Consider the following 27,216-nt stretch of genomic DNA (forward strand, 5'->3'; position numbering starts at 1 on the left):
AAATCAATACAAGCCAATGTGGCTGGATTTGCTCAACCCATTAAACCAAAAACAAACACACAAAGTGGCTTAAGGAGTTCCATGGAAGAGGTTCAGCTTTTCGCACCAGCTGCCAACTTGTTGCCCTAGTGGTTGGGGATTATGGCCATGGTAGTCCAGCCTATATAGTGGATGATGAGCTACCTGTGGCAGCTGTTCTTATCTAACATTTCACTTTTGCCAGCTGATTTGGACATGGTATCTTTTGGGAATATCAATAGAAGAGCTGTCCATCATGGTAGAGATAGATGTTCTATGAGGAAGACACATTGAAGCAATGTTTGTTTTGTGTTTGTTGGGAACTGGAAGCAGAGAGCTCTCAGTTGCTCCAAATTCCACTGAAAAAAATTAATAAATAGGGAGAAACACAATGATACACTGTACAGATAAGGGCTTGTTCATCTGTCCATAATATGAAGCTCAAGGGCTGAGAAAAAGTTGATCCACCTTTGATCTGAAGATGGTGCCTCTAAAATCTTGATGAACTAATTTCTCAGCAAATCACGGCTGTTACAAGTGCATTGTGACATTGTGAAATTTTGTCTGCAGTGAATACTGCTGCCCCATGTTATAAATAGACAGAGGCTTACATTAGCATTCATTTACTGCACAGCATGATATTAAAAACTGGAGGGTCAATGCTGAAAACAGAAGCCTTTTAATCAATTGTCAAATATAATTGCAGCGCAGGTAACAACACAAAAGTTAGGATTTTACAGTGAAAGAATACCATATCTAATCCTTTCCTTAAAACCAATTATTAATGTATTATTATTACCTGCAATTTTCATTGGGTATTGTTCGTTATTATGGAAATAGCTATCATGGACTTTGATAGGGTGTATCTTGAAAACATCTCAAGAAGAAGCTAGAACTTCAATGTTTTTCTGCATTTCGTGGTGTGAGACCCACTGGATTTTGTGAAACGAAAGCAGATTTTGTTCCTATAGCCAGTCAACCAAACACAATAGACCTAGATCCAAGACTTGTAGAAGATTGCAAAATAAAATTGGTGGTTTAATGCAATCTAAACCCTCCCATTATATGCAGTTCATTTGATTTGGGTTTAATGCAATGTGTGCAACCGTGGTGGTTTGTGAATCATGATTCATAACTTGGCATGTTGCACCTACCTGGCCAAAAGCACTTTATTTATGTCAGTCATCCCAGGTAAACAAGACAGGAAAACACGGTTAGATGAACTAATCTACTTTATTGTATGGCTACGTTAATAGAATCCTGCAAGTCTTCCTGCCAGCATTTTTAACTGCTTAGTCAGTGGAATGGCTGGCCTGCAAAGGTTTTGGGTGCTCCATCACTGGACCTTTTTAAGTAGAGGTTGGACAGCCATTTGTCTGGAAGGATTAGAAGATTTTCAAAGTCCCTTTCAACTCTTGTTATTCTGTATTCTTCCTAACTTTCTTCCTCTGGCTGCTAAGCCATTGGGGGCTCCCGCCTCTCGTCTGATTGATTCCTAGGCAGCGTCTCTTCCCCTTGTTCTCCAAGGTAATCTACCCATTCTATCACAATTTAACAAACTAGGATTGAAGAAACCTTGATTTACGATGATGCACAGACCCACTCTGTGAATGGGATGAGCTCTCACTTGGCTCAAGGCCCTATAATTTTTTTTAAACTGTCATTCAGGAAAGTTTAGTTTCTGAGTAAACAAAATGACATAGAGGCATTCCAAGGATTTTCGGATTAGTTTATTACCCAAAGTCTTGGTCTTTTCCTGTGGTGAGCTGATTCATGGGGTATTGAATTAATCCATCTGCTTGGGTTCACATAGCATGCTTTGTGGTTCAGTCGCTAAGTCATGTCTGACTCTTCACAATCCCATGGACCACAGCACATCAGCTCCCACGCCCATCCTCCACTGTCTCCTGGATTTTGCCCAAATTAATGTTCACTGCATCGGTGACACCATTTAGCCATCCCATCCTCTCCTCCTTTTGCCTTCCATCTTTCCCAACATCAGGGTCTTTTCCAATGACTCCTCGCTTCTCATTTGCTAGCCAAAGTATTTGAGCTTCAGCTTCAGTGTCTGTCCTTCCAAAGAACAGTTAGGGTTGATTTCCTTTGGGAATGACTGATTTGATCTCCTTGCAGACCAGGGGACTTTCAAGAGTCTTCTCCAACACCATAATTCAAAAGCAATGTTAACATGTTAGCTTAGATTAAACTGGAGTTTGATAACATGCAACTCAGTCACTGTTTTGGCATGTTGTGACAACCAGGTCATCGTGTTAAGCCATATGGCATATTTCTTTGGCTAGGTCGTGTTTTGTGAAGACCAACATTGTATTTTGTTCACTCAGCATAGGGGCTCAGTATGCTCTATGAACTCAGCTACTAAATGCTACACTAACCACACTGAGAAAAATTATTGGCTGGGTTTATATAGCTTGGAAGCATAAGCTAGACCATTACATTTTAGGCTGACGTGCTGTGTGAACCGAACCAGCTATATCAGCTAACAGAATTTAGAATAGAATAGAATAATAGAATGGAATGGAATGGAATGGAACGGAATGGAATAGAAGAGAATGGAGAAGAGAAGAGAAGAGAAGAGAAGAGAAGAGAATGAAGACTAGACTAGAAGAATAGAATAGAATAGAATAGAATAGAATAGAATAGAATAGAATAGAATAGAATAGAATAGAATGGAATGGAATGGAATGGAATGGAATGGAATGGAATGGAATGGAACGGAACGGAACAGAATGGAACGGAACGGAATAGAAGAGAACAGAGAAGAGAAGAGAAGAGAATGGAGACTAGACTAGACTAGAAGAATAGAATAGAATAGAATAGAATAGAATAGAATAGAATAGAATAGAATAGAATAGAATAGAATAGAATAGCAGAGTTGGAAGGGACCTTGGAGGTCTTCTAGCCCAACCCCCTGTTCAGGCAGGAAACCCTATACCATTTCAGGCAAATGGTTGTCTAGTCTGCCTACTAAGAGTCTGTATACAGTTGTGGTGGAATACAAATGGACTGAATAAATAGGTGTCAGAACACAGTTCTCTGCAAACCCTCAAAGAAAGTCCTGCAGGGGAAGTTGAAGATAATTGGAAATGTTTAGCCCAGAGAAGAAAACATTGAAAATCCTTTAAATCCTTGAAGAGTTGTCCCAGGAGACAAGACAAAATAAGAAGACTAAAGGAGAGGAGTTTTGTTTTTCCTTTCCTGTTAAAAAAAGCACAGCTAGAAAAAAAAAGAAACCGTAAAGCTGCATAAAATTGACTTAAGAATTTTCAAAGCAACATTACATTAGTACTGCATATGAAAGTGATCTTACATTAGTGTTGACTTTAAATCCATTATTAAAAATCAATATTCGGTAATTAACAAAGGCAGCCAGTATGATTAAAAAAAAACATCAGTCAGAATAAATTAGAAGTTTCTATGTGATCTGAGAAAGTCTATCCTTATGATAACAAATCAAACAAACATTTGCCAGAACATTAATATTTTAAAGCCTATGTCAAAAGAAACCTGAGTTTGGATGTGGTTCAAATCAATGTGCAGGATAATAATCCACAAATCTTGTTTCCAAGTTATATTACATTTAGTATCAGACTAATGTCCGCTTATGGCTGATATGGATCCAAACTCTCATAGCTCAGTTTTTCATGCTTCTTAAGAAAGAATTGTGCACAATTTCAGTCAGCTTAAAATGTTTTAGCAGCTGTTATTGTATACAGTCCTCATTCTTCATATTTCTGTAGGAATATAAGGCTTAATTAAAGCTTAATAAACAAGCTAAAAAAGAACCAGCAAGAAAGGAAAACCTATCTTTAAATTTTATTTTATTCTGTGATGAATCATCTTCCAGAATTGTTGAACTTTATAACACTGCCATCCAGTGTGGATAATTCAGCCTGATTATTGAATAACCAACAATTTCCTGAATATGAATTATCTGTTTTGGCAAACAATGATGGAATAATATACTAACGAGGACCTGTGACATACTTTACAAACTGAACTGCTTGGTTCATGTGTGCACTGACTTGGCATGTGCTTTGTCTAACTTTGACTAAATATGATGCCTGAACCCAGACACAGAACTGCAAATCATGAGCATATTCCATGAGCCCACACAATCGGGGCTTGATCAAGGAAACATGGCTTGGCAAGGTGTATGAACCCAATCTATGAACCCAGAGCCCTGGGAGTGCAGTGGTTAAAATGCAGCATTGCAGGCAAACTCTGCCCACTGTCAGGAGTTTGATCCCAGTTGCCAAGGGCTTGAATTTTGATCACATGACCATGGGGCTACAGCGACGGTCATTAGTGGGAGTCACTTTTTTCAGTGCTGTTGTGACTTTGAACAGTCCCCAAACGAATGGTTGTGATTTGAGGGCTGCTCGTACAGCATTAAAAGAAAAATTGGGTTTGCCCTTTATCTCAAGTAGACTTCCTGCTTGCTTTTCTTTCTCATTCTCACGGTTCCCATCTTCATGTATGGATAATGGCTTTGACGCTTCATTTACTGGTGGAGTACCACTTTTTATCTGCCTGCCTCTCACTTCTCCCCCCTTCTAGAGCAGCGGTTCTCAACCTATGGGTCGCGACCCCATTTGGGGTCGATCGACCATTTCACGGGGGTCGCCAAGCAAGGCTGTCCGCCATTTTTCCCCCTTTTCCGGCGGGTGCCTTACCTCCCTTGGGCTGGGCCAGCTGGTGATCGGCCTGCTCCGTCTCTGCCGCTTGCCAGCTACGCCTCGGCCGGCGCAGGGGGCGGAACCACGCATGCGTGGCACTCCCGGGCAGGGAAAGTCCTCGACTTACGACCGGTTGGGTAGTCTTCAACTTACGACCGGTTTAGTCCTCGACTTACGACCAGTTTAGTCCTCGACTTATGATCGGTTTAGTCCTCGGCTTACGACCAGTTGGGGGTCGCGGCATTAAAAAGGTTGAGAACCACTGTTCTAGAGAGAGCAAGAAGCATGTTGTCCGAGCACTTTTGAAATTCAAAATATGCTCAGTTCAACCCTTCCCCTAAGCCTGCAAAGAGAAGCTGCTGTTCGATGCACAATCTCCCACCTTGGAGAGCTCTCTCTCTCTCTCTCTCTCTCTCTCTCTCTCTCTCTCTCTCTGTGTGTGTGTGTGTGTGTGAGAGAGAGAGAGAGAGAGAGAGAGGCCAAGATTAAAGGAAAAGAATGGCATCAATCAAAACGAATCATTCCTGTCTGCGCTGGTTTAGGATCTAACGAGGCTCTCTATCTCGCAATTGGGAGGGAGGGGGGCAGACAAGAGGCATGGGAACGCTGGAATTAAATCCACTAAAATTCACTCGCAGCGCTTTCCCACTTGCGCGGCTTTAGGATCGGATCCCTCCAAGGCTGTTCGATCCGTTCTTGCCCACCGGAGCTAGGAAGGAAAGGAGGCGCCCGGAGGGAGAACCATCACAGGCAGGGAAGGGATCGGCCATTCTGCAGTTCCCACGTGCTGGGCTTTAGGATCGAAATAATAAACCGGGCTCCCCATCCTGGGAGCTCAACCGACCGACCGGCCGGCCGGGCTGGAGAGAAAGCCTGCCCCGGTCTCTCTCCTCCCCGAAGCCAAGCTGGGCCAATGATGGGCGAGCAGGCGCTTCGGAAGGGCGAGGGAGAGAGGGGGGGGGGAAGGGGCCTGGGCAGCGGGAACGCGCGCCGCCGCCGTCGTGCGCGCGCTCTCCAGAGCTTGGCTCTGTTTGCTGCCCAGCCCGGGCAGAGGAGCGTCCCCGGCTCACCCATCGCCTGGCCCGAGGAGGCTCCGGAGCCGAGCCGCTGACCTCTTGGTGCCCCTCCCCAAGGGACGCTCCCGAAGGAAGGCGAGGGGCCGAGAGGCTGGATCGGCGCAAACCATCCTGGGCGACCTCCGCAGTGTGCTTGGTTGGCGGATTTGGGCATCCCCTTTGCCTCTGGTTGTCTTCCCGGGGCTGGCCCTTTCCTTCCTCTTCCTCTTCCTCTTCCCTCTTCCTCTTCCTCTTCCTCTTCCTCTTCCTCCTCTCTCCTTCTTGCGAATCAAATCTTGGCGCCATGGGGAGACAGTCCTGGGCGTTCTTTCTCTTCTGCTTTCTCTGCTTCCTGCTGGCAAAGTCCCGGCTGCAGGATAAGCAGTGGCGGGAGAAGAGCCTGACGTGAGGGGTCAAGAGGAAGGCGAAAGAAGCCCCCCCCCCCAAAAAAAAACGAAAAACAACAACCACAACCACAACAACAACAGCCCACCAACCCCAGATCTGCAGGCGCTCTTCGTTTCTTCCCTGCTCCTCCACAAGGAAGTTGGAGGTAAGAGGGACCGGGGAGGATTTTTTTTTTGGGGGGGGGGGGGTTAGGATCGGAGCGATCCGCGCTGGCCCTTCCATCCAAGGCGTCTTGGGGGGCTCTCCTTCCAGTTCCTCCGGGAGAATCTTGGCGAAAGGGGCCAAGAGAAGAAAGCCAGGTGGGAGAGGCATCTTCGTTCTAGGAAAACCCGTTGGGTGTAGTTGGGAGAATTTGGCCAGGTTGGAAGGGGACGCTGTGTGAAGGATGCTGCCCAGGTTTGCCCCAGCAAAGTATGGATTCTGGTTGGGTTTTTTTTTTTAAATCTTCCAGCCTGTAGCCATTCTTCCCAAAGCGTAGCCAGATCCTTGGGCAACAGCCTGGTGCAGGACAGTGGCTTAAGGAACATCAGCCTGGTTTTATATGAATGAAACTGGAAGTGGAGGACCATCAGGCATAGCTGTAAATCTCTCTCTCTCTCTCTCTCTCTCTCTCTCTCTCTCTCTCTCTCTCTCTCTCTCTCTCTCTCTCTCTCTCTCTCTGTGTGTGTGTGTGTGTGTGAGAGAGAGAGAGAGAGAGAGATGTAGCCTCTAGCCCCCTCCCCTTGGTTTCTTACCTCCCCCCCCCTTTCCTTGAGTCTTCTGAGAGAAGGGTAGTGGTGGATGGAACAAATTGCTTGCAATCTAGAGAGGTTTTTAGTCTGCTTGTAACTCATTTAGCCCCCATGGGGACCAGTGATAAATTGATGGCAGAGAGGGGGGGGAACTGCTTATATCCCGCTGTTTCTTTTGCTTTTTGTTTTTCCGGACTATAGATCGAGGTTGGTGTGTTTGTCTGTGTGTGTGTGTGTGTAGCTCCTCAGAATTTGGAAAAGGTAGAATAGTGGAGCGAATCTCGTGGACAGGCCAAGCCGTTTGGAATTTCTCTTAAGGAAACTGCGTGGAATAAAATTCACAATTCTGACAAAAGTCCTCGGTTTGTTTTGCCCCCCCCCCCCCGTGAAACAAACAGACACACAGCAGCTGGCAGCTCAGATGGAGAAGAAAATCTTTGGCATCCTTAGTCCGGAGGGCTTTGAGTTCTTTTGCATTTGTTCCCTGCTAAAGGTCCTCCATTTTTATGAACAACAAGGTGGGCATGTTTTAATACCTGGACCTGCAGACCGTTCTGCTGCGAAGCTGTGCTGGGTTTTGTTCCCCTCTGCCAGTGATCCTGGATGGATAGTTGCAAACATGTGTGCTGCAGTCATAAATCTGGATGGGTTTCTCTCTCTCTCTCTTTCTCTCCACCCCCCCCCCCTCGCTCTTTTGGCCCTTATAATTTTGCTTTCTTCTTCCCACCCAAAATTTCCCTTCTTCGCCCCTACTTACCTGATGCTCTGATTGCATAATAACCGTTACCCAAGTTGTGCACCACAAATGGTGAGTTGCAAGGGGAAGTGTTATGATGGCCAACCAAGAAAGCCTTTGAAACTTGACTGAAACTCAGCAGGGAGTCAATATGGTCTAGGCAGAAAGCAAGCAATCCTTTCTCCTTGGATGTTGGACATCCAGGTGTGCAGCTGGTATGTGGTCAGACCTGTCCGTCTGCCCTCATCTTCTCCTTCTGGAGAGCTAGATCTAGATTAAGTTTATTAGTCACATACTCCAAGCTGGAAGCAGCAACTCCTGCCACCGTCCCTTCCCCACACCCTTTGGGTTTGTGTTATTGCTTGGAGAAGACATGATGCCTGTGCCAAGATTGCTTCCTAAGGGTTCCCCCCCCCAAAATGCAAGGAGTTGCAGGCTTGCGATAAATGCTTGACTTGAGCTGATGAGTAAGCCCCTAGCAAATTATGTTGTGCCTCCTCCCTTTTGTTCCCCCCCCCATGGCTCGAGAAGAGTAAATAAAAATCACATTAAGACAGCTGCCAGCAGAAAATCTTCTACCTGCCCTGGGATTTACAGAAATGCTGAGGTCCAGAAGCCAACAACGAAGTATCTGTGTCCTTGTGAAATATACTGGTAGGAAGCACTCCACTCCTGTCTTGGAAAGCCAGTAAGATCAAAGGAGGAGGAAGAGGAGGAGTCCTTAGAAAAACCAGTTTGGGTGCTGTACAACCCTCCCCCTTTTGCTTGAGCTACAAAAATGGGGAGGGGAGGGGGGAAATATACCGTACATTTTAATCTGAATTGTATATTCATTTTCTTCCTCCTTCTCAGGCATGTTTATCTGAGAAGTGGCTTTGGGCTTTCATTCGAGAACCGAGCTTGCTCTAATGTTCCTACCGGTTTTCGTGGAACAACGTTGAGCCAGGAGGTGTAAGCCAGGAGAATGGCAGAAAGACAGAGGGGTACTTCTTGTAATTACTTAAAAGGCTCATATGTGTGTGGTCACAGCCCTGGGGCATTCAGCATGGTTAGCTAAAACCTCTACATTGGATGCAGTGGTGAGGAGGGGAATGTAAACAATGAGGTGGAAAGGGTACAGTGAGAAAGGCAGTCTCTTCGCTACTGCTTATGTTGTTTTCCTCCTGGCTTACTTGTATGTCTGTGTGTTTCTAGCAGGAGACCACACACGAATTGGACATAGCATGTGATGGCCCACCAAAAAAATCACGTTTAGTTTGCTAAGTTGGATTCTGTGTACCTTTGGGGTGTATGTGTGTGCTATGAGCATTGCTTCTTAGCAAACATGTTGAAGACTGCACCACTAATCATTGGGCTGTTGTAACCTGAACAAAGAGGACAAATACAGTTTCAATCATATCAAATAAGGATTGGATAGCAAGCTGTTCTCTCCCTGTACTCCCACCTGGGAGAAAAAAAAACATAGTCAAAAATATATCCGCTCAATTGATAGAATCGCATAACGGTGAACAGGGATAAAGTGTCTGAAAGCATAAGATGCTGATTGTAGCAGTGGTAGTAGCGATGTTGATAGTAAATTACAAATCTAGGAAAACTAGGACCTTTCCTTTGAAAAATCCAGGTGCAGAACCTGAGAGTTTTGTACACATAGGCTAAAGTTGCTTTTGCACATATATGTCGGCAGGCAATTTTATCAAGTCTACAAAGAAGTAAGGGTTGTTAAGTTCAAGGCTTACTCTCAGAGTGGGGAATTTGTAGGCTTATGAGAAGAGGTTTGAGACATGTCTGTCCCAACACGTTTGGATCAAATTAATAATAAATCTTTATAGGAGCTGTTTCTCTATTCTGTGTAACTCCAGTCCTATTATGTTCTGTGTAGCTATGGAACTCTGCATTTATTGTTTCGATTAATCCTTAATTCTGTACTTGGGACACAATATGCACGTTGAACAAATATTGCTTGGTCTGTTTTAGAAAGGGAATTAGATCATGTTTTGTTTCTTTTCTCTTCCAAAGAGTAATTGCAAGCAAATTCATTTCCTTGTGAATATAATCTTGCAAAGTAAAATATAGTGGTTAATGCTGGGGCCTGCGAAGATCTGGGCTGCCTAAATTGAGACAGTTCCTAGGGGGCAGCAAAGAGCTGGCTTTCTGTGTCTCTTGTCTACCATCTAGTGGTCTGGATTTTTGCAGCCCTCATAGCTCATGACTAATGATGCATTTGACCACTCCCTCGTCTCAACCTGGTCCTCTCCTACAATCATGAGAAGCTTAACATTGATACCCATGGTCATCGTTCAAGTTCACCATAAACCTTAAACCAGGTGAATGAAATTTAAGGTGTAATTATTTTCATTAAAATTATTTTAAATAATTATTTACCCCAAATTAATTAAGGGATTACAGGATCATAAAAAAGAGAGTTTTATCTGAGACACTTCCTTTAAAAATTGTCCTGCTTTCTATGTAAAGATATGGCTTGTGATAACCACATGTTTGTTTTATTTTACCACATCGGCACAGAACTGGAGCAAAACATTCAGGGTGAACTGCAGCACTTCCTACCTACCATGGAGACCCATCAGGAGTCTTCCGTGTTCCTGGTGAACATCTTGGAGGAACTGGATACTAAGCAGAACTCGGTTTCCTATCAGGACCTTTGCAAATCATTATGTGCTCGGTTTGACTTGTCCCAGCTGGCCAAGCTAAGGAGCGTGCTTTTCTATACGGCCTGCCTGGATCCCAATTTCCCAGCCACTTTGTTCAAGGACAAAATGAGGTGCAATGTCAACAGTCAGCAGTCAAAGAAGATCATGGTAGCAGCGGACATTGTGACCATCTTCAACCTCATACAGATGAATGGGGGCATGGCGAAGGAAAAGCTGCCCACCACACGAGAGAAAATAAGGAAAAAAGATTCGCTGGACTCCTGCCGGTCAGATACGGAGGTGTGCAACACGATGGACTGTGTGGTTAACTGTGAACTGCAAGATGGAGAGTTCATCAGGGGTTATTCCAGCAAGAGAGCTTCCAAATGCAGAAAGGGTGATTGCAAAGACTGTCCTCCGTTTGTACCCACTTCGGAGATGAACCTTTTGCTGGGGGTGAATAAGGACATGAAAGGCCGAACAGCTTCTCTTGACCGGCTGCAAGCTTTGGCAACCTACACCATGGCCAGTTCTCCCCCCTGTGAAATGCAGAGCACTTACTTCCCCATGAACATTGAAACTGAGTCCATCTCAGACCAGGAATCCCTGCCTCCCAGCACCAGCATGAAGGAATCCTTCATTCCAAGTGACGAGCCCTTTTTGATGCAGTCATGTGTGCAGAAGCGCAACATCTTCAAAGAAGACTTCCATAACCTCATCACCATTTCACCCAGCTTGATGTCGCCGCCAGGCAAAGTGGAGGATGAGCTTGGGGAACCGCCAAGCCAAAAGGAGACCTCCAAGCAGACGTTCTTCAACCACAGCTTTGAAATACCCTACAGTAACCAGTATCTGAACCCAATTTATTCTCCTGTTCCAGATAAGAGACGAGCCAAGCACGAAAGCTTAGATGATCTCCAAGCTTCTACGTATTTTGGACCAACAACTATTCTTGGGCCTCAAGAGACAAAACGGTGGTTGGGGAAGCCAAGCAAATCAACGCCGTGGCCAGTCAAGAGTTGGAGTTTGAACACAGAGGAAGTGCCTGATTTCGAAAGATCCTTTTTTAACAGGAAACAGCCAGAAGAGAAGATGCAGTATCACAGTTCAAAGAGTCAGCCAGCCAACTTTCCTGCTTCTGAGAGGCATCAGCAATATCTCAGCTCTAAAGAACAGCAGTCCATGATGCAGCCCAATTACGGGGTCAAACCAAATGGGCATAAATCCAAAGATATCCCCTCCATCTTAGAAGTAGACAAGCGCGAGCCCATGAAAAAAGTTAAAGACAAAAGCATTAATTGCACTGCTCTTCAGCTTCAAAGCATCGACAAAACCAGTAATGTTGGGACGCAGACAGATCGGCAAGGACTGGAACACAAAAAATTCAAGGAGATGACCCACCCAAACCAAAGCAAGTATGGTGAGCGACACTCCTTGAAGCAATCCGATGATGACTCTGAAATTGTCAGTGATGACATCAGCGATATTTTCAGATTTCTGGATGATATGAGCGTCTCTGGGTCTACAGGAGTGATACAATCTTCTTGTTACAACAGCACGGGCTCGCTTTCTCAGATCCACAAATCCGACTGTGAAAGTTCCCCCGAACACCATTTAGCTAAAATTTCCAACGGAAATGCTGGCCACAACCTAGACAAAGCCTCCCGGCTGGAGATCAGCAGCACAGATGACGAGCTGAAGACCAGCGTCTGCAAACTGGTCCTAAGGATTGGGGAAATTGAAAAGAAACTAGAATCCCTCTCCAGCGTCAGGGATGAAATTTCTCAGGTCCTGGGGAAGCTAAACAAACTGGATCAAAAGATCCAGCAGCCAGAGAGTGTGAATGTCCAGCTTGATCTTAATTCCTTGACCAGTGAGATTCCATCAGAAGACAGCACCTCCCCCAGGATTTTTTCATGTCACAATTCATCACACGGGGGCAAGCTGGAAAATAATCCAGACTGGTGCTGCTCAGATGCCAGCGGTAGTAACAGTGAAAGCCTTCGTGTCAAAGCCTTGAAAAAGAGCTTATTCACCAGGAGGTCCTCGAGATCTTTAACGGAGGAAAATAGCGCCACTGAATCTAAGATTGCAAGTATTTCCAATTCTCCTAGAGACTGGCGCGCGATCACCTATACCAACCAAGCTGGCATCACGGAGGAAGAGATGAAAGACCGAAGTGGGAATGAAAACAAAGACTGGCACCGGAAATCCAAAGAGGTAATTCCTTTCTTCCCCAGTTTCAACTCAATCAATAATATGTATTTCATTAATAAATAAATTCAATCAGTTTTTGCACAGAGCTACAGTTGAGGTGTTCTCCGAAGCTCCTAATATTAATATTCCTGTGTCCGAAGCACCAAAGAGGTGAAAGGATTTGCCGATGACATCACTGATGCCCAGTTGGGGGCTCCCTTTGCATCTCCATGAAGATGCCTACCAAAGGGGTGTCCACTAATCTACTTGTAGTCACCCACTTTTGAACTGCTGGGTTGGAGGGAGTGGGAGCGTGTGACGGGAGCTCACTCCACCCCACAGCAACAACGGGTCTCCAACGCTTTTTCGAAATAATGTGTTTACTCCTTTTATTATTATGTCTGTGTAAAGAAGCAGACATTTAAAACAATGAAAGGTTGGGTAACATTTTTGTGTATGTTTGCCAGTCTTGACTACTGGCAACTACCTAGAGTAGCCACTTTAGTTTTCTTGGCAAGATTTTGGAAGGGGTTTGCCATTGTCTCCTTCCCAGGGCTGAGAAACACTGGCCAAAGACTGGCTTTGTGCATAAAGGAGAGCTAGAATTCATAGTCTCTTGGTTTTAGCCTGATATCTTAACCTCTACTCCAAACTGAGCCTCTTTGGGTGTAAATGGGTATGTTTAAAAATGTGGAAAAGCTTGAAAGTGCACGCAGGATCTCCTTTGCACATCAAACCCTTCATGCTGAACCCTTCCAGAACAAGCATGCATGCATGTTTCCATTGTTGTCCGATCAGAATCCACTTTCCACTAAGGATCCCCACCCGACTTTCATACCTTGTTGCAGGCCGATCGGCAGTATGAAATCCCTCAGCCATATCGCCATTCCAAACCACCCAAAGACGGTTTCCTGATAGAGCAAGTCTTTAGCCCTCACCCTTATCCAGCATCACTCAAATCACATATGAAGACCAACCCTCTTTACACAGACATGCGCTTGACAGAGCTGGCTGAAGTGAAACGTGTACAGCCTTCGTGGACCGTTGAGGAATACACAAGGAATTCGGGAGAGAAAGGGAAGCTAGCTTCTTTGGACCTACAGGTGAGATATATTCTTTCCTCTTCCTGGGGATCCGCTTCCATCTAGGCCAGGGGTAGGCAACCTTGGCTCTTTTATGACTCGTGGACTTCAACTCCCAGAATTCCTGAGCCAGCATGGCTCAGCTTGGAAACCTCTCCCTTTCCCCTCAGCATCGCTGGCTCAGGAATTCTGGGAGTTGAAGTCCACGAGTCATAAAGGAGCCAAGGTTGCCTACCCCTGGCCTAGGCCGATCCTATTGAAAATGGGGTATGACTAATAAATGATCAGTAAACAATTGAGGGCTCAGTGTTAAATTTCTCTAATTGCTTTGAACCTTGTCACCCACTGCTATGATACTAAGCGATGTCACCCAGTGCAGTAGGGCTAGCTAAACACAGCAACAGTGCTATGCTATGCTACATCAATCAGGACCATCTTCAGAGCCCCCCCCCCCCCCCGTTAAAACAGATTCACACAAACAGAAACAGGTTCCGAGGAGGGCAATGAGGATGATTGCTGAGTGGAAGCTAAGCCTAATGAAGAGAGTCAAAAAAAGAACGGAAATTGTTTAGCCTTCAGAAGAGGTGATACAGTGGCACTCTTCTAGTATCAAAAGAGGGTCACCCAGAAGAAAGCTAGGGCCTCTTCTATCATCCTAGAATGGTCTTGTTATGATTGCTCTAAAAAGGCAATTCCCAACCAGAAAGAATAAGAGCAGATAAAACCATAGAGCCAATATTAAACCAAAGTGACCTGTTCTCTTTCTTAGCATGCATGCAACAGAAAGAGTGAGAGGCATGTTTTTTGATAAGGGGTGCATGCTTTCATTTGGACTCCTCAACTGAACACAAAATTCAACTGCATTACCTTGATGGCCCCTTCCAGCTCTGACCTTATGGAAGAATTCCACATTGCTTATTACATATGTCATATATTTATTTCTTGGCTTTTTTTTTTGAGCCAGGATGGTGCAGTGGTTAGAATGCAGTATTGCAGGCTACCTCTGCTCACTGCCAGGAGTTCAATCCTGACCAGGTCAAGGTTGATCCAGGCTTCCATCCTTCTGAGGTTGGTAAAATGAGAACCCAGATTGTTGGGGACAACACGCTGGCTCTGTAAACAGCTTAGAGAGGGGTGTAAAGAACTGTGAAGCGGTATGTAAGTCTAAGTGCTGTTGCTAACTCTGCCCACATCCAGGAGTTCGATCCGGACTGCCTCAAGGTTGACTCATCCTTCCATCCTTCCGAGGTTGGTAAAATGAAGACCCAGATTGTTGGGTGGAATATGCTGACTCTGTAAACCACTTAGAGAGGGCTGTAAAGCACTATGAAGCAGCTTATACGTCTAAGGGCTATTGCTATTGCTATTTTTATAAATTGGTGCCATTCCCCACTCATTTTTTAAAACCCAAATTTGGCCCCTGTTTTGATTTGGGCTCTTGATGAGAACCACCCTCAGGTGTCAGGATGCAAAACCCTGACGGGCCCTGATGATGCTGGCTTTTCACAATGCAGCTTTTCTCTAGGATATCGTGGGGGTTTAAAATGGCTACTAATAGCCACCTGGCTTCTGGAGGCTACCTAAGCTTCCATGGATTGACGGTAGGCCTTGCTACCATCTACAGCTGATGAAACGAGCTGCATTTGATGACTTGCCAGTCGTACAGGTTGGCTGTCATCCCAAATTCTGGAGGGACTTTTTTTGGGGGGGGGGAAACCGCAGTTATCTTCCTGCTGATCTCCCTGTAGACAAGATACTTCTTGCAGCTTCTATTGCTCAGGTGTCAAGATTTGGAATTAATCAGCCCCTTGGAGCCCCAACAGACTTGAGTGGCAGAAAGGTTCAGTCACAAGGTGTTTCTACGATTTGACTCCAGGGCATCTTGTCAGCTGTTTTTAGCAAAGGCTGCCAAATTAAAAGCAAGAAGAATTGCAACAACAGCATGTGAGATTGCCGCTTTAGAGTGAGTCTCCCTGCCTGCCTTGGTAAATTTGGAAGCAGGAGAATCACGGGAACCGTGAGGGTAGAGCTAGCTCTGAGACTGCAGATCCAGCCTCAGCTTTCCATTTTTCTTTGGAATAAATCAGAAAGCTTTCCAATACAACAGTTTTTCTTCCCATCCTGTTAACTGTCACCCTCCCCTCGGGACTGGCCCGAGATGCTGCTATCAAAATCACAATATACAGCCTTCACATCCTTGGCGATCCACAAGCCTTTTTTGATTTTCGCAGGTTTCCTGTTTATTTGGGGTTGAAAATTGAACCATACAGTCACATTGGGCCTCTTACAGATATATCTTAAAAGGAAAACCCAACGTTCAATATTTAAAATTAAAATTGCAGCACGTTTTTTTAAAAATTGGGGACCAATGGAATAAGTTCATGCTGTAAAACAGATTAATTACTGTATAACTGAATTTTATTTTATTGGAATTATATGCTGCGAATCTCTGGAAATTGAGGGCAATAAGATAGATGGATCTTCATTGCCTCTGATGGTGTTTTTTTTTTTAAAAAAATACCCACAGTTATTTGATTGCCAAAACTCAACAGCATTGTGCAGAATAAATTATTTTCACTTTCGTAGGGTGCTTTGAAGTCCTATTTTCTCCCAGGCACTGAGCCAGGATGCTACCTGAACTACATATACACTTTTGGAGTTAATTGTCTCTGGTGCTATGTGTTTGTATTGATGCCTTATTTTGCATTTTGATATTTTTAAAAATTGGGGGCTTTAAAAACTGATTGAATGAATGTATGAATGAATGAACGAACAAACAAACAAACAAACAAATATATTTTTCTCCCCCCTTCCCCAATTGCATTGGGTGAAAATGAATATGTTTTTATACTTCTTTCAGTAAAAAGGAATTTTGGAGACTGATACCTCCCCATTTATTTAGTGGCAAGGAGACCAAACAAAAATGGGAAAAATCGGATCTTTTACAAATGCCGTTTCTTTCATTCATGTATAAGCCACCTCAACTGCCAAAGTAACTCTAGATGACATGCAATAAATTAATGCATTTTCATAACAAAAGAAAAAAAAACAATAAACCAGTAAAAAAAAAACAACCCAAGAGAATATTTGTAGCTTAGGGTTGAACTGTGGTGTCCTTGGTGCTCTCTGAGTGTGGTTGCTTTTTGTGCAGATCTTTCATTACCCAACTCGGTAACCATCATAAGCAAACACCACTGTCGACTGCCAACTGATGCTTGCTTGTGGTGCTTTGCTACCATGTGGTGACAGTCTGCCATGAACTCTGGGGAGGGGGATGGAAGGGGGCGAATGCTTGGGGGAAAGCGAAAGTAATAACTGCTGTCTGTATCTCCCCGAGATGCTGCTTCAAGGGTCACCCAGCTGGGAGAAGAATGCAGCTGCACACCAACTAGGTTTGAAGTGTCCATTCTCAAAACATATTGCTGGAACCTGATTGATCATGGGGGGGGGTCAGTGACGGGAGGCAGTTAAGAGAGTTGAACTTAGGGATTTTGCCGTATGATTCTCAGTTCTGGCTATGCATTTCTTGAAAGACTTGACTTCTAATAAAATTATACTTTCTCAATAAATGGAGCCAAGGATCGTTTCTATGTAGACGTTTAAGTGCTGACAGGTCTGACACCTATCCACTTCCAGCAGTGATAATAATAATAATAATAAAGTTGGAAGGGACCTTGGAGGTCATCAAGTCCAACCCCCTACTCAGGCAGGAAACCCTACACCATTTCGGACAAATGGCTGTCCAGTCTCTTCTTAAAAACTTCCAGTGTTGGAGCATTCACTGCTTCTGGAGGCAGGTTGTTCCACTGGTTAATTGTTCTCTGTCAGGGAGTTTCTCCTTAGTTCTAGGTTGCTTCTCTCCTTGATTAGTTTCCACCCGTTGCTTCTTGTCCTGCCCTCAGGCGCTTTGGAAAATAGCTGATGATGTTATCTAGTTGGGTAATGAAAAAAAGAAAAGAAACAACCAAGCTCAGAGTGCCACCCAGGACCCTGCAAACTATATTTTAGCCTAGCATGCTGGATTGATCTACCCAGATTGTGAAGTTGGCATATTTTTGCTCAGCTAGCTAACGATGTATACAACCAGCGAACGATTTATGGCGAGACAGGAGGAAATCTAACAGATGGAGAAACTATCTTTTAATGTCTCCCCCCCTTTGTTTTTTTTGTTTTTAATTTCAGACTCAAGAATCTTTGAATCCCAACAATTTAGAATACTGGATGGAGGACATCTATACACCAGGGTACGATTCGTTAATAAAACGCAAGGAGGCTGAATTCCGAAGAGCGAAAGTTTGTAAAATATCTGCTCTGATTGCAGCAGCTGCCTGTACGGTTATTTTGGTCATTGTAGTCCCAATATGTACTATGAAATCGTGAATTCCACGGTGGCCGAATCGACACCTGCCTTGTACAGATCTTTGCTTTGGATAGCCCGTTGATGTTTTAACATACTACTCTATGGCGGAAAAAAAAACCAACTTTCCCACTAGTTGGGAAGGATATATTGGATGATCCCAACAAGCAAGCATGCCAAGAATTTTAGGTGTTTTTTTTTTCATTTTTCTTTTTTTTAAAAATGTATTTATTTTAAAGAAAAAAAGTACAACATCCTTTTAAACCAGCAACAAGCCTCGCAGACTTAACGGCGCCTCGGTTTAAATTTTTACACGTGGATTTTCCCTGCACCCTCTGAAGACAAGAGAAAATATTTCCTGCAACTGGAAATGGATGAAGAGCAAACAAAAGTGTTTCCCTCCCCCTTCTTTCCTGTACTTTTATACTGAATTATATATAGATGACTATTAATTCTTGTACAATATGCATTTATCACCCAGAGAGCAACACTTAGCGTTTCCGGACATGTACACTGTCTGAATGTATTGTGTATCCCATTTTGTCACACGCTCCTTATGGGTTAGCTTTCGAAAACAGATTGTGTGACCCTGAGGAGATTGTGTGTTCCTACACTTGGAATTAATAAGGGCTGTTTGTAATCTGGTCTTGCCCTACGAGTTCCTTTGAGATCGTCCCGGGGTACGGAGGTCAAGTGCCATCTGCTGTACACCAAAAAAGGTTGTGTTGAACAAGCCCTTTCTGAAAGGGAGCATTTGCATAAATGTCACATTTCAAGAAGAACCTGGCGTGTGACCTGCAGTCCTTCGATTCTGGTTTTGTTTTTGTTTTTTTTTGTAACCTCCGCAAATGGTACCTAAATGCCCTCCTTTCATCCTGTTTGGTCATCTGAAATCGAATGACTTCCGAGAGGTGCTTCTTGGGTTTGGCACTATGAGCAAGAAAGTGAAAACATTCTAGAAATCCACCCTGGTTCCCTTTACCTGTTGAAGGAGGCCATTTTAAACGAGAATCATTGTGAAGGCAAATAGGTGTGTCCTAGGACAGTGATGGCGAACCTTTTAGAGACTGAGTGCCCAAACTGCAACCCAAAACCCATTTATGCATCATCGAGTGCCGGGTGGGTGTGGCCCATTGGGTGGGCGTGGCCAATTGAGTGGGTGTGGCCCATTGGGTGGGCATGGCTGCGGTGGTAACGGCAGACTGGGTGGGACTAAAAAGTTCAATCAATTCCAACTTTGCAAGATCTTTTTTTTCCCCGCAAGAAGTTGAAATTGATTGATTGATTGAGCCTTTTTTTTTGGCACACGGCGGTGGAGGCCTAAAGCAAAAAGGTTTTATAAAACCCAGCTGAAGGCCTAGGACTGGGACGATGGTGCACGTGCCCACAGAGAGGGCTCTGAGTGCCACCTCTGGCACCCGTGCCATAGGTTCGCCACCACTGTCCTAGGATAATGTTGCAGGATCCAACATGAGAGAAAGAGAGAGAGAGACTAGAGACAAGTTGCCTGAAGATGGGCTCCAGAATGATTCTAAAGCTCAGAAGGCAAAACCTCTGGTTTTGGTGACCAATCCAGATTGGATCCTGTAGCACAGAGGTCCCCAACCTTTTGGGCACCAGGGATCGGTTCCGTGAAGAGCAGTTTTTCTGCAGACCGGAGAGGGCATGGTTTTGTGTGCTGCCTGCATTCGGCGGATGGAGCTTTGCTTGCTTGTGTGGACCAGTTGCTGGCATGTCGTGGCCCAGTACCGGTCCACAGACCAGGGATTGGGGACCTCTACTGTAGCACCATTGTTGATGTACACAAAGGGAACAAACAGTCATAATTCACACTTTAGTATAGGGGAGCAGGTCATCTGTCATGGACTCCCTCTATACGAAACTCATTTTAGACCATTTTTGGCAATACAGTATATATCTTAAGCCAGGGGTCTTCAAACTTGGCCCTTTTATGACTTGTGGACTTCAACTCCCAGAATTCCTCAGCCAGCATGACTGGCTGAAGAATTCTGGGAGTTGAAGTCCACAAGTCATAAAAGGGCCAAGTTTGAAGACCCCTGCCCTATATCTTAAGCCCTGACTCAAATATGTAGAACACCTGGCTGTGTGTGGGTTGGCAAAGTATTCTGCAGCTAGGCATAAAGTGGTGCTTCCCCCGATGTGTCTTTTGAACATGTTCATTTGAACCCCTCTTTTGTAAGGAGCATCTTGTGCCTTTCAAAATGCGAACCAATGGGATTGTAGTGGTGTCCCCCTGCATTTGGCCACCAGATTTTCATTTTTTTAAAAAAATCACAAAACTTGAGTATTCACCCAACACAACTAACCAAGTTCACCTTAACCAAAGTGGCTAAGGTATTGTGCATGTCCCAAAAATGGGTGAAGCCAGTCACCAGATTAAGCAGTTTAGGCAAATGCAGACCAGGATCAGACCAGCAATATGACACCCTTGAGAGCCAACTAGCATATTTTGTATTCTTCATACATATCACTTAGATGATTTTGATTTTTTTTTTTTAAACGTGCACCTTAGTAGATGATTTACTTCAGAAAGATGAATCTGGAGAGAGATGCTTATTAGATGCTTTGCAGGTTTTTTTGTTGATTGTAAACTTGTTGACCAAGCAGGATTAATTCCAAACGATTTGTGAAGTGACTTCCAGTTCGGCCTCGTTAGTTATGGATCAATGGAAGTCTGGCCAATACTTCAGTGTGCTATCTTCAGTGTGTTAACAAAAGGTGTTCATACTCACTCACTCCCTAGTAGTTCCTTGCTCCATTCCAGCTAAATTAACAATGAGAAGTTCTATGGTTTCAATTAGGAGTTGAGGCAAGGCTAGCTTTAGCTCACTTTGAAACCCTGAACCTGCTTCAGAGTGGAGCAACATGAATCATTGTAGCCTGCTGGTTGTGCAAATTGTTCAGGTTGCAGGGAGGTCTGATAGAAACCATAAAGACATTGGGTGCATTACGGAGTCATCAACCAACAATGCAAATTATGTCATTTGTGTTAGCCACATCATTATGTAAAAAAAAAAAATACTTTGCACCATGATGTCGTAATAGACATAGTGTCATCTACTACCTCTCCTTGTAGATGCCCATCAAAATGGTAATCAAAGAGAATAAAGTGAATTAGATCGCATGTAATCATCCAATTCATGGTTCATCTATTCCAGCCTCTAGTCATAATACACCTGGAATACTGCAGCCAATTTTGGTCATCATATCACAAAAAAGAGGTTGAGAGTTTGGAAAAAATTCAGAGAAGAGCAACTAAGATGATCTTGGAGACCAAAACATACGAAGATGATCTTGGAGACCAAAGCAACTAAAATGATCTTGGAGACCAAAGCAACTAAGATGATCTTGGAGACCAAAACATACGAAGAGCAACTAAGATGATCTTGGAGACCAAAACATACGAAGAATAGCTGCAGGACTTGGGTTTGGCTAGTCTAAAGAAAAGAAGAAATAGGGGAGACATGATAGCAGTGTTCCAGTATCTGAGGGGCTGCCACAGGGCAGAAGGGGCCAGGTTGTTCACCAAAGCACCAGAGGGGAAAGGACAAGAAACAATGATTGGAAACTGATCAAAGAGAGAAGCAACCTGGAATTAAGGAGAAACTTCTTGACAGTGAGAAGAATCAACCAGTGGAACAGCTTTGCCTCCAGAAATCGTGGGCGCTCCATCACTGGAGGTTTTTAAGAAGAGACTAGACATTCACCTGTCTGAGATGGTGTAGGTTCTCCTGCTTGACTAGGAGAGTTGGACTAGAAGACCTCCAAGTTCCCTTCCAGCTTCTATTCTATTCTATTCTATTCTATTCTATTCTATTCTATTCTATTCTATTCTATTCCTTTATTCCAGTATAACCACTGTTGGCAAAGGTGTCTTTCACATCCAAGTTCTTTTATACCTGTATGAACCATTAATGATGGAAGTACCATATGTGAGGGCAGACTAAATTCAAGGGAGCAAGACTGTCCTTCTTACTGGCAATCTTCACACCATACACTTGACCAAGTAAAATCACTTGCTGAATAGTTCTTGCAACAATCATCCTAACTGGATCTAAATCCATCATTTGGGAATAGAATCCCTGGCCATTTTCTCCGGGAACTGCCCAGCATTCATGAGCCCTGGCTATTGGAATTCTGGCTGAGGAATTCTGGGAGTTGAAGTCCACAAGTCATAAAAGGGCCAAGTTTGAAGACCCCAGCTCTAGAAAGCTGAAGAGGTTAACAGGGAAAAAGAGATTTGCTTTCAAAAAGATTTGCTTTTATTCCACCGTTGTTGCACAGCCTGCTCTTTCTGCTAAGTGTTTTTTATTTCTGCTATGTATTCCGACAGAAATGCGTAAGTTCCTGGGTGCTTATATTAATGACCCTAGTTTCAAGCACAAATGGGAAATGTTGATATTCATGTGGTACACACTTCATTAGGAATTAATGCTGTGCAGAAAAGATCTCCATAACGAGTGTTATTTTTTAAAGACGAGGGGTTTTTTGCCTCTTCTAAAGAGAAGAAAACATTGTCATCTGCGGATTCCTAATGTTTTTATTTTCCAAAATGACCAAAACAGCATGACACAATCACGCCATAAGCTCTGCCTGCTTGAGAGTGTGTGATCTTATGACAACTAAAAAAGGGGTACCGTAACCCTGTGGGGATACTTTCAGATTGACCCGATTAATTTCCATATTCTTGTCATTTCAACAACGTTAGAAACGTTCTTAGTTTGGAGAAGCTGTCCCACTCAGTCAATGTATCTGTGGACAATTCATATGGGGACTTTGGGTTGGTCCACATCCAGACACAAAACATTTCACAGGGAATGTCTGCCTACAGCTTATTAAAGGTTTGAATGCCACGTGCCCAGGCTGATCTCCCTTGCTGGATCAAGGTGGCAACAGAGTGGGATGTATAAAAATTCAACTTTCCACCAAGATTTGAAATTCAGGAAAGGTGGATCTTGAATGTTTTTTTTTAATTTTGATTTTTGCATAGTAAAAGCAGCTGACAGCAGTAGCTTGCCTTTCCTACATTGTGTTTAGTATTGTGTACCATTTGTGTAAATATCAGCAACAACAGTAATAATACAGCTATAGATACTTTATAATCCGTGGTGTGATTGAAAAAAAAATGTACTGGACGATATTACAATAATGCGAAGCATATTAATATTTTCTCTTTTTTTTTTGTATGTATGCCTTATAAATAAAACACAGAATAAAAGGGTAACCTGAAAAGTTAATCAAGTCATATCAAAAAAAATTGGGACCATTGCCACTTCTGGAACTATGTGCTATTGATGTGAAGAGGACTTACTTCTGAGTAAATCTATATAGCAGCCTTTTCTAACCTAATGACCTCCAAACATGGCTGATGCCCATTATCCCAGCTGGTATAACTTCTGTTGACTGGGCATTGTGGAATTTGAAATCCAAGCTGTGAAAGACTGACTTACTATATAAGATCCTCCTTTTGGTCAGGGTTGCAACTGATGCTTATTATCCCGGTGAAGTTCAATGGAAAAACAACAACAACCATATCACAATCACTTCTGGGTCAATAATCGCACCAAAGTCTTGCTGGGTCCATTTGTTGACTTTGCTTTTGAGAGCCAGGAAATAGGAATACTTTGATTTTTTTTTTCCTCTTGAGTTTGATAATATTTTGTTTGTTTGTTTGTTTGTTTGACTGGGGCATTTGGTTACTTGTCAGATGCAACGATGCCTTTGTTTTATAAAGCTACTGTACAACGTGGCCTTTCAGTTCATAAAAATACGATATCAAATAAACTTGAAGAATTGTATGCGTCCTTTGAAGTCCGCCTAATGAAACAGAAAACTTCATTTATCACCCTGTCACCTGATAATGTTTCCAGGGGGCATCAAGACACAAAGCTGCAGGTGTGAATGGTAGGGAGGTTGGGATAAAGGCACACTCTGTCTTGATTTGGCAGGATTTTTAATGGGACTTGCATCAAGCAGATAATAAGAAAGCTGAAACTGATGAAAGATGAATTTATAATAATAGGTGCCTGCAAGGAATTCAGAGCTCCAGGAGAGGCTGCTGATCAGCATCAGAATATTTCAGTGGACTGATTAATTTTCAGACTGTTGGTTTCAAGAGTTATCCAGGAATCTCTTGGTCTAAATATAAAAGGATAGGCAACTTTTTGGATGGTTCTTTTTTATTTTTTCTCTTCTTTTCTCTTCTTATACTCTGGTTTTGCTTCAGATCATATAAAAATACATGTCCTTTCCTTCCTTCCTTCCTTCCTTCCTTCCTTCCTTCCTTCCTTCCTTCCTTCCTTCCTTCCTTCCTTCCTTTCCTTCTTGCATGCTTTTTTTTTTACTTCAGAAATTAGGTCTATGAACAAGTGATCATAGTAACATGATTTGATTCACGGGAAGTAAAAATAGAAATAGATAAGTATAGGTATAAAACATTTTCCTACAAGAGGGAATGCACTGTGCTTGATTTTTTAAAAAAAGGTCTCAATAGATTTTGTGGCCTTGAAATTATCTCTATTTCTGACAAGTAGGTAGTTTTCCTTCTTTCTAAGGAATGGAAAATGCAACACACAAGAAGTAATGATTAAACAAGGATTTTTCAAGGTCTCCCACAAACTAATTACCAGAATGATTTAGCTGCATCATGTCAGTTAGATGAATGAAAGAGAAAAAGAAAGAGAAAAAGAGAAAGACAGAGTTAAGTTCTCCATGCTCCAAAACTTTATCTCGATTGACTTGAAAATAATCTTGGAATTTCCTCCAAAACTATTCTAAGGCTAACAAACGTTGTGCACGTTTACATTAATATAATGAAGAATATATGTAGCCCAGGATCAAGAATGTTTGGGTTCTTGATGTTCTCTGAGCTTGGTTATTTTCTTGCGGATGTTTTATTACCAGACTAGACAGTTAGAACAATTAACCAGTGGAACAACCTGCCTCCAGAAGCGGTGAATGCGCCAACACTGGAAGTTTTTAAGAAGAAACTGGACAGCCATTTGTCCGAAATGGTATAGGGTTTCCTGCCTGAGCAGGGGGTTGGACTAGATGACCTTCAAGGTCCCTTCCAACTCTATCATTATTATTATTATTATTATCATCAATGCCTTAACTATGCCTTCTAGAAAGCATCTCGGTAAGGTGTATATCATGACAACCTTGGCCAAGGAAAGATTTTCTCTTTATTGAGTTTGGCCTTAGGCCAAATACACTAACATACCCCTACACCAACACAACCTTACCAATTAACAAATTAGCTACAATCTTCTGGCTGTTTCATAGAGTCAGCCAAATCCATTTCAAAATGACAGGCAGAAATCTTTGCTGTTAGTGTGTCTGGGTGTAATTAAAAAATAGGAGATAGTTGGCTTTGGAAATTATCCCAGTGATCTTTTGTTCAGCATAATGGAATAATTCAGAGCCAGCATTTCCAGTTGCTATGACACTGGAATTGTCTTGCTTTTTTTTCCCCTCTCTTTTTTTCTTTATTAAAACATAGCAAATAGCCCTGTGCAGGAAATGTCAAATGAGTGCAAACTGGGGGGTTATTAGTATTAGATGGATTGCAAAAATCTGCAATACAATGAGGCCAGCAAAATAATTCCATTCTGCTTGATCAGGCGCTGAAAAGGATAAATCATCTCATTATATTAAAACATTTCCACAAAGCTGCTAATGGGTACTCTGAGTGAAAATGAAATGTATAGCTCTAAAATATTGTCCCAACTTGCAGTCATTTCTCGGTGGCGCAGTGGTTAGAATGGAGTATTGCAGGCTAATTCTGCCCACTGCCAGGAGTTCGATCCTGACCCAGCTCAAAATTGACTCAGCCTTCCATCCTTCCGAGGTCGGTAAAATGAGGACCCAGATTGTTGGGGGGGGCAATACGTTGACTCTGTAAACCACTTAGAGAGAATTGAAAAGCACTAATGAAGCAATATATAAGTCTAAGTGCTATTGCTATTCTCATTGTATTCAAAAGGTCCCACCACTAAAACAATTTGGACTGGATGGCTCATGTATGCTCAGGATAGCAGCAATAATCTACATATTTTCAAATGTTTGCGCATGTTTTCAAAATGTACACTTGTCTAAAGTTCTTCCAGGATGACTTTTGAAGGTAGTATTGTTATTGTCGTTGCATCATCATTTAAATAAAGGTAAAGGTTTCCCCTTTTCAGTGGTGCCCGACTCTAGGGGGCAGTGTTCATCTTTGTTTCTTAGCAGAGGGAGCCAGCGTTGTCCGAAGATGCTTCCGTGGTCATGTGGCCGGCATGACTATATGTCAAAGGCACACAGAATGCTATTGTCTTCCCACTGAAGTGGTTCCTATTTATCTACTCTCATTTGCATGCTTTTGAACTGCGAGGTGGTCAGGATCTGAGGCGAGGGACGGGAACTCACCCTGTCCCACAGCACTTGGGTCTCAAACCCCAGCTGTCAGCTTTCAAGCTAAGAGTTTAGGGAGCGGGTCCAACCGGAGTCTCAGTGTCCTCCTGTGTGAGCCGGTTGGATTTTTCTCTCGTTAGCCGCTGAGCAGGCTTCTTTCGCATTGCTGGTTCTGGTCTGCTCTGCCTTCGGGGGTAGGGGATTGGACAGGTGGCCGCTCGATGTCCTTCTTGTCCACACCGGAAACACTTGAAGGAAGGGCGTGTCGGTGGCCTGGGTCTTTCAGCCAATGTCGTAGTTGAGGGTTCTCGTGGGGGTGATTGCTGTCCGGGTAACTCTAGTTGCTGCTCGGGTTCATGTGGGGGAGGCTTCTTATAGCGAGAGAGCTTAATGTCTAGCTTCACTGCTGTCTGGTACCACTCCTGTAGCCGATCAGGTATTCTTGCTTTGACACTCTGTGTCTTTAACCACCGAGCCATTGTGCCCCCTATCGTTAATCATCATCCCCGTCACTATTAATTTTATGTTTATATTGTTGAAGCCAGAAGTTTTTACTTATGAAGATTTATACCTTGCGTTTCCTCCGGGGGAGAGCAGTATACACAGCATTCCATTTATTTTTTACTACAATTATTAAATTGATACCCTGCTTTTCCATTTGTGGAAACATTCAAGACAGTTTATCTTAGGATCATGGTGAGGAAATCCTTCTACCTTTTGAAGGAGAAACTCAAGAGTGATCAAGAATCTTCCAAAGTGATCATAACGGTCTTCCAAAAGATGTGAAGATCCTTAAAGATTCTTCTCCTTTGAAGATTCCGCAGCTTACTTTTGGACATTTTCCCCCTTGGTTGGCTGTCCCTGCAAGACGTTTTC

The 27,216-nt window shown here is 43.4% G+C and overlaps 1 protein-coding gene across 1 annotated transcript; it reads left to right on the plus strand.

Annotated features, from left to right (window-relative positions):
• The first annotated feature begins 10,215 nt into the window (after nucleotides 1–10,215).
• On the plus strand, nucleotides 10,216–17,951 carry MINAR1 (membrane integral NOTCH2 associated receptor 1). The gene is made up of 3 exons (XM_015815298.1): nucleotides 10,216–12,513; nucleotides 13,338–13,592; nucleotides 17,754–17,951. The coding sequence occupies exons 1-3, from the start codon at nucleotides 10,216–10,218 to the stop codon at nucleotides 17,949–17,951; spliced, it is 2,751 nt and encodes a 916-aa protein (XP_015670784.1).
• The last annotated feature ends 9,265 nt before the right edge of the window (nucleotides 17,952–27,216 follow it).

Source organism: Protobothrops mucrosquamatus, unplaced genomic scaffold, assembly GCF_001527695.2.
Source record: "Protobothrops mucrosquamatus isolate PMUCROS unplaced genomic scaffold, P.Mucros_1.0 scaffold334, whole genome shotgun sequence".
Taxonomy (NCBI): domain Eukaryota; kingdom Metazoa; phylum Chordata; class Lepidosauria; order Squamata; family Viperidae; genus Protobothrops; species Protobothrops mucrosquamatus.

Bases quoted from the DNA above. Each gene is read 5' to 3' on its own strand.
- MINAR1 (XM_015815298.1), top strand. From the start codon at position 10,216: ATGGAGACCCATCAGGAGTCTTCCGTGTTCCTGGTGAACATCTTGGAG. The intron at 12,514-13,337 runs GTAATTCCTTTC...ACCTTGTTGCAG, and splicing joins GGCACCGGAAATCCAAAGAG to GCCGATCGGCAGTATGAAAT. The intron at 13,593-17,753 runs GTGAGATATATT...TTTTAATTTCAG, and splicing joins TAGCTTCTTTGGACCTACAG to ACTCAAGAATCTTTGAATCC.